At 40.1% G+C, this 13,317-nt stretch overlaps 1 protein-coding gene across 3 annotated transcripts in view; it reads left to right on the forward strand.

Annotated features, from left to right (window-relative positions):
• The window catches only part of TMTC1 (transmembrane O-mannosyltransferase targeting cadherins 1), a 294,086-nt gene that overhangs the window by 211,977 nt on the left and 68,792 nt on the right, over window positions 1-13,317 (forward strand). For all 3 annotated transcript variants that reach the window (XM_033222533.1, XM_033222534.1, XM_033222535.1), the window contains one exon: window positions 6,852-6,965. In XM_033222533.1, the coding sequence (XP_033078424.1) occupies window positions 6,852-6,965 (114 nt within the window). The remainder of the gene's footprint in view (window positions 1-6,851; window positions 6,966-13,317) is intronic.

Here is a 13,317-nt window from a genome sequence, read left to right on the forward strand (position 1 = left end):
AATAAAGATGTTCTTTGAAACCAATGAGAACAAAGATACAACATACCAGAATCTCTGGGACACATTTAAAGCAGTGTGTAGAGGGAAATTTATAGCACTAAATGCCCACAAGAGAAAGCAAGAAAAGATCTAAAATTGACACTCTAACATCACAATTAAAAGAACTAGAGAAGCAAGAGCAAACACATTCAAAAGCTAGCAGAAGGCAAGAGGTAACTAAGATCAGAGCAGAACTGAAGGAGATAGAGACACAAAAAACCCTCCAAAAAATCAATGAATCCAGGAGTTGGTTTTTTTGAAAAGATCAACAAAATTGATCGACCTCTAGCAAGACTAATAAAGAAGAAAAGAGAGAAGAATCAAATAGACGCAATAAAAAATGATAAAGGGGATATCACCACCGACCCCACAAAAATACAAACTACCATCAGAGAATACTATAAACACCTCTACGCAAATCAACTAGAAAATCTAGAAGAAATGGATAAGTTCCCGGACACTTACACTCTCCCACGACTAAACCAGGAAGAAGCTGAATCCCTGAATAGACCAATAGCAGGCTGTGAAATTGAGACAATAATTAATAGCCTACCAACCAGAAAAAGTCCAGGACCAGATGGATTCATAGCTGAATTCTACCAGAGTTACAAGGAGGAGCTGTTACCATTCCTTCTGAAACTATTCCAATCAATAGAAAAAGAGGGAATCCTCCCTAACTCATTTTATGAGGCCAACATCATCCTGATACCAAAGCCTGGCAGAGACACAACAAAAAAAGAGAATTTTAGACCAATATCCCTGATGAACATCGATGCAAAAATCCTCAATAAAATACTGGCAAACCAGATCCAGCAGCACATCAAAAAGCTTATCCACCATGATCAAGTGGGCTTCATCCCTGGGATGCAAGGCTGGTTCAACATTCGCAAATCAATAAACATAATCCAACATATAAACAGAACCAAAGACAAAAACCACATGATTATCTCAATAGATGCAGAAAAGGCCTTTGACAAAATTCAACAGCCCTTCATGCTAAAAACGCTCAATAAATTCGGTATTGATGGAACATATCTCAAGAGCTATTTATGACAAACCCACAGCCAATATCATACTGAATGGGCAAAAACTGGAAAAATTCCCTTTGAAAACTGGCACAAGACAGGGATGCCCTCTCTCACCACTCCTATTCAACATAGTGTTGGAAGTTCTGGCTAGGGCAATCAGGCAAGAGAAAGAAATCAAGGGTATCCAGTTAGGAAAAGAAGAAGTCAAATTGTCCCTGTTTGCAGATGACATGATTGTATATTTAGAAAACCCCATTGTCTCAGCCCAAAATCTCCTTAAGCTGATAAGAAATTTCAGCAAAGTCTCAGGATACAAAATTAATGTGCAAAAATCACAAGCATTCTTATACACCAGTAACAGACAAACAGAGAGCCAAATCAGGAATGAACTTCCATTCACAATTGCTTCAAAGAGAATAAAATACCTAGGAATCCAACTTACAAGGGATGTAAAGGACCTCTTCAAGGAGAACTACAAATCACTGCTCAGTGAAATAAAAGAGGACACTAACAAATGGAAGAACATACCATGCTCATGGATAGGAAGAATCAATATCGTGAAAATGGCCATACTGCCCAAGGTCATTTATAGATTCAATGCCATCCCTATCAAGCTACCAATGAATTTCTTCACAGCATTGGATAAAACTGCTTTAAAGTTCATATGGAACCAAAAAAGAGCCCGCATTGCCAAGACAATCCTAAGTCAAAAGAACAAAGCTGGAGGCATCACGCTACCTGACTTCAAACTATACTACAAGGCTACAGTAACCAAAACAGCATGGTACTGGTACCAAAACAGAGATATAGACCAATGGAACAGAACAGAGTCCTCAGAAATAATACCACCGATCTACAGCCATCTGATTTTTGATAAACCTGAGAAAAACAAGAAATGGGGAAAGGATTCCCTATTTAATAAATGGTGCTGGGAAAATTGGCTAGCCATAAGTAGAAAGCTGAAACTGGATCCTTTCCTTACTCCTTATACGAAAATTAATTCAAGATGGATTAGAGACTTAAAGGTTAGACCTAATACCATAAAATCCCTAGAAGAAAACCTAGGGAATACCATTCAGGACATAGGCATGGGCAAGGACTTCATGTCTAAAACACCAAAAGCAACGGCAACAAAAGCCAAAATCGACAAATGGGATCTAATTAAACTAAAGAGCTTCTGCACAGCAAAAGAAACTACCATCAGAGTGAACAGGCAACCTACAGAATGGGAGAAAATTTTTGCAATCTACTCATCTGACAAAGGGCTAATATCCAGAACCTACAAAGAACTCAAACAAATTTACAAGAAAAAAACAAATAACCCCATCAAAAAGTGGGCAAAGGATATGAACAGACATTTCTCAAAAGAAGACATTCATACAGCCAACAGACACATGAAAAAATGCTCATCATCACTCACCATCAGAGAAATGCAAATCAAAACCACAATGAGATACCATCTCACACCAGTTAGAATGGCAATCATTAAAAAGTCAGGAAACAACAGGTGCTGGAGAGGATGTGGAAAAATAGGGACACTTTTACATTGTTGGTGGGATTGTAAACTAGTTCAACCATTATGGAAAACAGTATGATGATTCCTCAAGGATCTAGAACTAGAAGTACCATATGACCCAGCCATCCCATTACTGGGTATATACCCAAAGGATTACAAATCATGCTGCTATAAAGACACATGCACACGTATGTTTATTGCGGCACTATTCACAATAGCAAAGACTTGGAATCAACCCAAATGTCCATCAGTGACAGACTGGATTAAGAAAATGTGGCACACATACACCATGGAATACTATGCAGCCATAAAAAAGGATGAGTTTGTGTCCTTTGTAGTGACATGGATGCAGTTGGAAACCATCATTCTTAGCAAACTATTGCAAGAACAGAAAACCAAACACCGCATGTTCTTGTTCATAGGTAGGAACTGAACAATGAGATCACTTGGACTCGGGAAGGGGAACATCACACACTGGGGCCTATCATGGGGAGGGGGGAGGGGGGAGGGATTGCATTGGGAGTTATAGCTGATGTAAATGACGATTTGAGGGGTGCTGACAAGTTGATGGGTGCAGCACACCAACATGGCACAAGTATACATATATAACAAACCTCCACGTTATACACATGTACCGTAGCACTTAAAGTATAATAAAAAAAAATTTTTTAAAAAAGAAATTAAAAATAGAATTACCATGTGACCCAGCAATCCTTCCTCTGGGTATGTACCCAAAGGAAATGAAATAGGTATCTCAAAGAGATATCTGCACTCCCATGTTCACTGTGGTGCGTTTTAAATCTCTGAAGCAGCTGTAAATGTGTGGTCTGCTGCTTTCAGATGGTCTGTTTCTTTTGACTGTTCTCTAGCTTCACAGGTGCCCATCAGATCCCTCCTCTGAAGAGGTCCTCAAGCTCCCGGACAGTGGATTTTAGTGAGGCAGTCTTTGCTTGGTCCTCAGAGGCTGTTATTTCAATAAAAACTCAACAAAAGTTGAAGTAGGGGTGGTGCCCATATAAAATGAGGAAGTATTCTCTAACGTACTTCTCCAACAGGCTTTAACACATTACATGGAATTTTCCCATTAATCTGACCTTTAAATTAAAAATTAAATGTAAAAATGTAATCTGAGAGAGTTAGTGCATTAAAGTACAACTGCCCAGAAACTAGGTTCTCATCCCGAAGTCCTTCCTCTCTCTCATCAGTTGTCTTCCTGTCTCATGTAATGCAAATAAGTTGCAGGAATTTTTTTTCCAAATAGCCTTCAAACCCATCTGTCTATATTTTATCATTCCCCCTACCACCTTCCTTCAGGCGAAGGAAGAGAAACTCTAGAACCAAACTCCTCGGGTCCGAGTTCCATCCCTGCCACTTGCCAGGTGTATGATCTTGTGGACATTGTTTCTGAAGCAGCTACAAAGGACAAAATAACCCCTTCCTGCTCCCACCCCTCCTCATATCATCTTCAAATTGTTGATATCACCCCAGGCAGATGGGCCCTAAGGTAGACAAGCACCAGGCAGAAAGTAAACCGTGTAGGCACAGTCACTCAGTGGCATTTGGACAGCTTTACTCTTGCTGCTGGCCCTCCCTCATGATTAAGAACTTGGGCTTTGGTAATTGATATGGACTGAATGTTTGCATCCCTGCAAATTTGTATACTGAAGCTGTAACCTCCAGTTTCACTGTATCTGGATATAGGGCCTGTGAGGAAGTGATGAGGGTTAAATGTGGTCACACGGGTGAGGCCCTAATCCAAGAGGGGTGATGCCCATATACAACAAGGAAGAGGCACCAGAGCTTTCTCTGTGTTCACACACCGAGGGAGGAAGGCCATATGGGTCATAGGTAGAGTGTGACCATCTGTGAGACAGGAAGAGAACCCTCATCAGAAACTGAATCAGCCATAACTTTGATCTTGAACTTCTAGCCTCCAGAATTGTGAGAAATAAATGTCTGTTGTTTAAGCCACCCAGTCTATGGGTTTTGTGTTTGTTATGGCAGCCTGAGCAGACCAGTACAGTGACCATTTAAACAAAGTTTATAATGTCTTTGAGAAAAGCCTCATTTTCTTATCTGTGGAATAATTACACCTGCATAAAAAAAAAAAAAAAAAAAAAAAAAAAAAAAAACTGGCCCAGGCTTAGTATAGGGAAAAGTTAATTTCCAACAAAACTTATTGGTAGAGAGGCAAGTCTATAGTGATCCTTTTTGTAATGATTTATTTTGGTAGACAATCTCAATTAAAAAAAAAAAAGAAGAAGACGACGGAGATCTGTAAGTGAATTAATGATTGGAGGAAGGAAAAAACTGAATCGACATGAACATGCAGGACTATTCTCCAGAGAATCAACCATCACCTTGTCCTGCCACCTGCCACCTCTGCTTCCTGGATATCTCCTGATTCCTTCTGTTCCTCCCTATGGCCCCTGCTGAAATTCTGACTATTTTCTTTCTCTCATCTTCTCTCTGCTCCACTCCTATCCCCTGCCTTTCCCCTTCCTCCCTTTCCCTGTCCTCTCTCTGAGGTTCCTCAGCAGCCCCGGAGGAGGTCTCCATGCACTGCAGCCAGAAGACGGCTCAGTTCTTCTCATTTGCTACCCTTTCCCTCACTTCTCTGTTGGAGACTCTGCACTGATGCTCTGCTGCTCTTCAGATAACTCCCCAGGAAGTCTCCAGTGTGACTCACAGGGCCTATTAGACTCTCTCCACTCTAGGACTTAGCATGATCCAGCCACTCTGAATTTCTTCCAGTCCTCCAGAAGCCCCAGGCTCTGTTTTCTCGGGGGCGTCTGCGTAGGACATCCTGCTGCCTTTTCCTCCAGAGTCTAATTTCATTTCTTCTTATCCTTAAAGTCTCAGCTTCACCTTCACTGCCTTCTGGAAGCCTCATCTGATCCCATTCGGGGATAAGCATGCTGTGCTTCCTTGATACCCTGCTCACCTATTGTTACATGTCATTTTGTAATCCCCTCCTCCTACTTCTTCACCCTCATAAGCTCCCTGAGGGCTGGGACTCTAACCATATTGTATCTCCGGCACCTGGCACAGTGTGGGGTACTGAAGAGACTCTAGGTAGATGATAAACAACTGTACCATTTACTTCAGCTTAGAGAAATGCTTGCAAACTGATTTCATCAAACCATCTCACTTCTGGAAGTTACCCTTTTTAATGATTCTGCTTGGGCCTACATTAACTTTTGCCTTTTTTCCACCACTTTCGTTCATGCAGATTATATGAGGGCCTGGCATGTCATAATTATCTCAAATAAGCCTGACTTTATCACCCTCCATTGTTGAGTAACTAAGGACCTTTCTGAGTCCCCATGTACACTCCCAGATCTGGAATGTGTTTTCTTTTCAATACAGCACCCCTGAGAACTGTGCCATACCAAGGAGGAAGCGATGACCTTGTAGATGGGAGGGGAGCTAGAGAGAGTCTCACACTAACCAGTTGCATGGGTTCCCACATTGAAGGAAACGAGAATGGTGGGAAAGAATAAAGAGAAAGAAGAGAGAGAATAGAGGACACTGCATGTTACATCTCATGTTTTGTGGAGCAGGTTGTTGTTATGAGCTATTCTCATTTTATGAAAATCATTAAATCTTTGTTTTCCTCTGGTTCTTTATTGTGCACTCAGAGATCACTTAGGGTGTTTCATCAAATCTCCATGAAAAAGAAGCCTGTTCCAGAGACAGATGCAAAAGGAAGAAAGGGCTGGCCCAATGCTACAATTCTCCCTAGAAGGAAAAGCATTTGTAATCAGCCTCAGCAGGGCCTGTCTGTGCAGCAGCTCCAGTGTGGGTGCATCTGCCCCTGCACCACAAATTAGGAAAGCGAGATTGATCTGTTAATTGCAAAGCTGTGTGTGTCCCATGTTGTACAATGTGCTCTCAGGTATACCATTGGACCCTCTTATACTCCCCAAGAAAAGCCTCAGGAAGAGCGACAGAGCCTTACCCAGGCTCCAGCTGTGTCTCTGGCACAACAAAGGCCCTATGTTTATAGGCTAAGGGCGTTTTGTTCATACACAGTTAGCATGCTTGTTCACCTATATATAATACTATACTGCCTCCATTGTTTTCTATAGAAAACAACATTTAGTAATTATATAATTCATAAATTTTGGAAGCCTTGTTTTAGGCTACAATGCCTTGTTTTAGAATACAATAGACATTTCAAATACAGGTTCGTGAAACTGAGTAAAACATAAAGGCATCTGACAATGATATTCTTTGTTGCTCTTTTAAAAATTTATTCATTTTAGGTCTGGAGTTCAAACTCTGCCCCACAATGCCAAGGTTCACTACAACTATGCCAATTTCCTGAAGGACCAAGGTCGGAACAAGGAAGCGATCTACCACTACAGAACAGCTCTCAAGTAAGCGCCATACAGGGAGGGTGTTGGCCTTTGTGCTTTAAAGACTGTTGTTTATTTCACTTGGCCCTCCCAGTATAGGGAGGGGGAGTTTGTTTCTCTTGACAGTAAACTGATCCTTGGAGGTGGGGTAGCTCTTGGACTCTGAGTCTTTTGGCTCAGTGTTCAAGTCTGCTATTAATGCAATAACTCTACCTTGCATCTAAGTCTTGGTGTTTTCTTGTAAAACTTTTCATTGCTATACATTACACAATAAACTGACAGTTGAATATATACATGCTAACAAGAGTTGGTTGTCAAAAACATACTGGTAAGTACTCATGGTATTTATTGCAATGAATTTTAATAGTATGCATATAGAAAGCCCTAGACATCCCATGCCTGAAAGTATTTCCATGAAGACATTTGAGTATAGAAATTAAATGCCCTGAAAGTTGTATTAAACAGAAAGAAAATGATAAGACAGTTGATTACCATATTGGGGATACGTTAGTTTTGTGTGTGTGTGTGTGTGTATTAACATTTTCCTTTTAGTCTTCCAACGGAAGAGAAAATACTAAACATATCCTTAGATATGGCTTCAGAAGAAACTAAAAATTTAAGTTCTGCCTTGCTAGCAGCAATCTACTAGTATCAGAAGCAGAAGTACCCAACTAGCCAGTCGGAAGTACCCAAGCCGCCAGTTATAGTTACCTGGCAAGCTCCAATTATAGGCAAAATAAAGCAAGGTTAATCCTCTCTTTTATCAAATACTATGATGCTCACAGAAGCCTTTAAAGATGTGTTCATGCCTCTACAGATTGACTGCCTACATTTGGTTGAATTTTCTGATGGTTTCACTTTGGGGTATGCTTAAAGTACATCTACCAACCAAATCATGCATTTCACTGAAGTGTCTACTTGGATTGTCTCAAGGCTTATTTTGACAGTGTCATTGTTATATTTACACAAGCATATTGCTTATCAATCAAAATCCTTTAGACTTTTGGACCTGTTACTTAATATTTAACATGACAAATATGGCAGAAGTTGGTTTTGTTTGTGTGTGTGTGTGTGTGTGTGGTGTGTGTGTGTGTTTTGGACAGAGTCTTGCTCTGTCACCTAGGCTGGAGCGCAGTGGCACGATCTTGGCTCACTGAAAACTCCACCTCCCAGGTTCAAGTGATTCTCCTGCCTCAGCATCCCAAGTAGCTGGGATTACAGACATGCACCATCACGGTCAGCTAATTTTTGTATTTTTATTAGAGACCAGGTTTCACCATGTTGACCAGGCTAGCCTCGAACTCCTGACCTCAAGTGATCCACCCACCTCAGCCTCCTAAGGTGCTGAGATTACAGGCGTGAGTCTCCAAACCCAGCCTAATATGGCAGAAGTTTTAAACCATACATATCAAGTTTGCTATCAATTATTTTCCCAAATATTACAAGAAATATAAGTTCCAGAGGAATAACTGTATCAAAGCTTTTTGTTGAAGAAGTTTTTTATTACAGAATAGAAGGTCGTTTTTAAGATTTAATCAATAATTCTATTCTTTCATCAGAAGACAGTTTCCAAAATATTCATAATGCTTATCTCTGGTGGGTGAGATTATAGATTAATTTTTTCCTTTATAATTTCTTGTGTGTTTCAGGTGTTCCACAATGATTATTCCTTTTGCAATGAGGAAATGTCATTTTTTAAAAGGCATATTCCTTCAAGGGTACATAAAAGTATATTTTGGCTTTAATAATTAATTAATATTTATCAATTTTAGATGGCATTCTTGAAGGGAGGAAAAGGGCAGTAAGTTTGCCTGAAACTTACATGGTTGGTAGGAAGTGTATCAGTATCTTTTTAATTGGTTTTGTTATAACAGATTATTTTCTTTCAACTTCAAAAAGAAAAATAAGACAGACCCTCAGGCACAGCTTGGAGCAAAAGTATAAATTAAACAAAATTCTCTGGCAGTTGATTTTGTAGAATTATAGTAGCTGGTTGGGTACTTCCGTTTCTTTGCTGTGAAACAATACAAATAAATGTTTGCTTCAGCAACTGTGCTTCTGGAAGAAATATGTCCCTTGAGACATGGGGAAAAATGATTAAAGCTATAAATATATTACATATAGTAATTAGTGAAACAGTTTATGCTCTCAAACTGGATTCAAAATACTTCTGGTTAAAAATATCATTTTCCTGTGGATACTTCTGTGGTGAATTTTCAACGGATGTGGGTATTTTTGTTGTTGTTGTTGTTGTTGTTTTTAAGAAATAGATTGTCTTGTCACCCTTTGTGTTAGAGGGAAAAGGAAAATACCAGAGCTATTCATCATTTTGATGATTATTTATCCTTGGTGGCTGGAAGATTGCCCTTATTTTGCTGTTGCGATTTCTTTGTGGAAGTTGCTAAGACAGGGATTCCTCTCCCTCCCAGCTGCTCCACCTCTACTTCAACTTTAGAGTATCTGATGTTTTTCATATTTGCACACAGCAAGAAAGAGGGTGATTAGGGAAATGCAAGGTTAAAGGCGCTATTATCTGAAATCAATTCCAGCAATTATCCATTAGTGTTGTAATGACTGAATAGATCTCAAAGGCAATGGTGAAATTAATCATAAGGGTTGTACCTATACCAGTCTTTTTTTGGCTGGCTTACAATGCTGAAAATAGCACTATAATAAGTTAGTAATTATGTATGACATGAATATTCTGCTTCTTTTAATTTTTTTTATTTTTTGAATAATGCGGAAGTACCACTGACTTCTCCTTCCTCTTTACCTCATTTATAATATTTCTGTAGTACAAGGGAAATCTCCCCTGGAAAATATTGCATCTAAGGTCATGTATTCAGTTTAAGATTCAAATCATCACAGAAAAATGTCAAAACCCTTTTCTTAAATCCTCAACAAACACCAAGTGTTAGCTTTGCTTTGCTGTGGGGGCAGTTCTCACATTTATAACTCCTGCAATAATATAAAGCTTGGGATTATCTATGTTGGAGATTCAGAAAACCACTGGCAGATCTGCCATAGGCCTCCAGAGCTCTCTGACCATTCAGTTACCCTGGAGAAGGTTTCTAACATTCTACCTTGTGTGATGGGAGTAGAAAGTCCAGAGACCACGCAGCAAGTCAGCCCTTCCTACACTAAACTCCCAAGAAATGCCTCAGCTCATAAGCCCCAAAAGAGAAATAGTGATTCTCCTTGAATAAAGGCAAGATATTGATGTGTACTTGGCCACGTGTGTACTTTGTCAAATAGCTTTAAAAGTCGGTTAAAAATAGAGAATCATAAAACAAATTAAGCAAACTCTTGAGTATTTTATTTAACACTGAAATTTCAAATGTACATCCATTCACCAATCTTCTGATGTCAAATCAAATCCTTCTCTTTGAGTAAGAATCTTCTAATTAGAATCTGCAAAAACTACCTCCTAATTCATTGCTATGAGTCTCAGTTTTGATATTTAAAATTGGAAGAAAAATTTAAAGAGATTTGCAACTTAATTTGAGTAGACTGAGATTTTTCTAATTTTTCTTCTCCAGTCTTTCACAATTATTTTACATCTAATTCAGTAGTGATTTTTTGAACATCTTTCCTTTTTGAGCATTTTCAAAGCATTTACTTATTTTCCATAGAAATAATTCCTTTTCACACTTAAATTTTATCAGTTTGCAAGACCAAGCTCTTTTCTCCTGGTGTAACTAAATTTTGTTTTGTGCTTTTAATGCTCCTATACAAAAGAAATCTTCACTCACTATTTAGTTGCCTAACACATGGGAAGGGATAGAACTAAAATCTTTCTTTCTTTCTTTTTTTTTTTTTTTTTTTTTTTTGAGACGGAGTCTCGCTGTGTAGCCCAGGCTGGAGTGCAGTGGCCGGATCTCAGCTCACTGCAAGCTCCGCCTCCCGGGTTTACGCCATTCTCCTGCCTCAGCCTCCCGAGTAACTGGGACTACAGGCGCCCGCCACATCGCCCGACTAGTTTTTTTGTATTTTTTCAGTAGAGACGGGGTTTCACCGTGTTAGTCAGGATGGTCTCGATCTCCTGACCTCGTGATCCACCCATTTCGGCCTCCCAAGAATGTTTAATGCATAACATAGAGACTTGTTATGATAATAGTGCCTATTGATATAATTCTTTGTATTCCCTCCCATATGGATCACAGGAACTTTGTAAGGACATTGCATTAGACTGCAATACATGTATGTAGAAAAAGAAACTGATAAAAGATTGAATACTGAAGAGACACCGTATCATTAGAGTCTAAAGAAATCTACCCATGTCTAATTAACCATTGTTTGCTGATACCTTGAGTATATCAGTAAGACTACTTTATTATAATTCCTTTTAATAATATGGTTTATAAAACTATTTTCTGTCATGTTCAAACAGAAAAAAATAAAGCAGACCCTAAGGCATAGCTTGGGGTGAAGTCTGAACATGTTTAAAAAATCAGGAGTCAATGAGTATTTTAAAAAGTCCTTCACACAGCCTATTTTAGGTGAACATTTAAGATAACTCTCTCATGACCATAGGTGGACTTGGATACCAGCTGCCATGTATTTCTGGAAGGAATTAAAATTTCAATTACCATTTTTTAGCCAGGTTTAACAAGTGGAGATGTGTTCTTCAGCTGATGTGGTATTTTCATGTATAAAAGCTCAAATATGCTCTCTAGTATCACAAGCAGACACAAAATTATGTTTGTTGCTTCTTGTTGACGAAATTATATTCTCACTATATATATGCTGTGTTAATTAAATCTGGCAGTTTTATTCATAAGCTCAGGAAATTAAACATTATTTCATTTAGAAAAAAAGAACAACAGAATTTAAGTCACATTGTGGCCATAGTTATGAACTGAATTTCAAAATGAAATCTCCATAATTTATTTTCAGAGAAGTTTCACTTTCTCTGGCTATCTTAGATCACTTTTTCATCTTAAAAACTCTCTTGTATATGGGTCCCCAGAAAAGAGAATCCAAGGCAAAGATTTGCAAGCAGGAAGTTTATTAAGGAGCACCCTCAGGAACATCAGGGCAACAGGAGAGAGGAGATGTTGAGTAGAACGCAGTTCCAACAGAGGCCTCGGCTGATCCCATGGGGAGCTCTGGAACCCGTATGTCCCCTTAGAGATGTCATGAATGGAGGCAAGAGATTTATCTTTAAGGCCCTGTTTCAACCAATGGCTGTATCCGGGACGGGAGTGTAGCCTTGGGAAGGCAACTCCCCGAGGCTGAGAGCAATGCCCAGAGAGGAGCTGGACTCTGAGCTGCCAGCAGCCAACACTCCTAGCAGCTGGGAGAATATGCACTTCAGCCTCAATGGGGAACTTCACACCAGCTGTGATTTCTTGTATAAGTAAATATGGCAGGTTTAGCAAAATAGGGTTGAGATTTTCTGTTAAAAATGAGAATAGTGATGCTGCCTACCTCATAGGGTTGGAGGATTACCAGATAATTCATATAAAAGACTTAAGCAATATCCTTAAGCAATGAGGGCAATGACACCCTCAGTAAATGTGACTAACACACAGAATCCAACCACCTCCTTCCACCTCCACTGCCCCACGGCCTCTCATCTGGACTGCAGCAATATGCTCCTAATTGGTGTTGTGGTTTTCACCTTTGCCCTGCTTCCCTTCAGTCTGTTCTCAATAAAGCAGCCTCGGGGATCTTCAGTGGGGTGGTCCAGCACTTTGGGAGGTCGAGATGGGTGGATCACATGAGCTCAGGAGTTCAAGACCAGCCCCACTGGAGCCCCACTCACAGCAATCTGGAGCTCAGAAGGCTCCAGCTAACCCACCTCACTCACAGGGAAAGTGGGAGGCCCTGCAGCAGCCTCCATGTTCGCCCTGCACCGCCTGCCACCTTACTTCCATGACCCACCTCCTGCTCTTCTTCTTGCTTACTCGGCTCCAGCCACACTGGGCTGCAGGCACATGCATGCCAGCCACGTCACCTTCCTGTTTCAGGGGTTCTGCGTTCTGCTGTCTTCTCCCAGAACCCTTTCCCACTTACCTCAATGGCTGCCTCCCTCACACCCTTCAGCACTCCTCATATGTGTCATCGGCTTCTCCATCAGGACCCCCGGGCCACCCCACTGAAGACTGCAAATACCACCAGCATCCCCTGTTCCCCCTCTCAGTTTCATTGTTCTCCATTTATCACCCTCCGTTATACTCACCTATCATTTTGTTAATTGTTTGTGTCCCTCCTCTACCCAGTAAACCGCATGAAAGCAGAAATCTTTGTCCTTATCCCCAGCACGGAGGAGAGTGCCAGGAACATGGCATTGAGTAAATATTTGTTGAATGGAACAATGCTACATATAAACTTCTTTATACTGTGGTTTTTTTGTGTTTGTTTCTTGAGA

Source organism: Trachypithecus francoisi, unplaced genomic scaffold, assembly GCF_009764315.1.
Source record: "Trachypithecus francoisi isolate TF-2019V2 unplaced genomic scaffold, Tfra_2.0 Lachesis_group11, whole genome shotgun sequence".
Classification (NCBI taxonomy): domain Eukaryota; kingdom Metazoa; phylum Chordata; class Mammalia; order Primates; family Cercopithecidae; genus Trachypithecus; species Trachypithecus francoisi.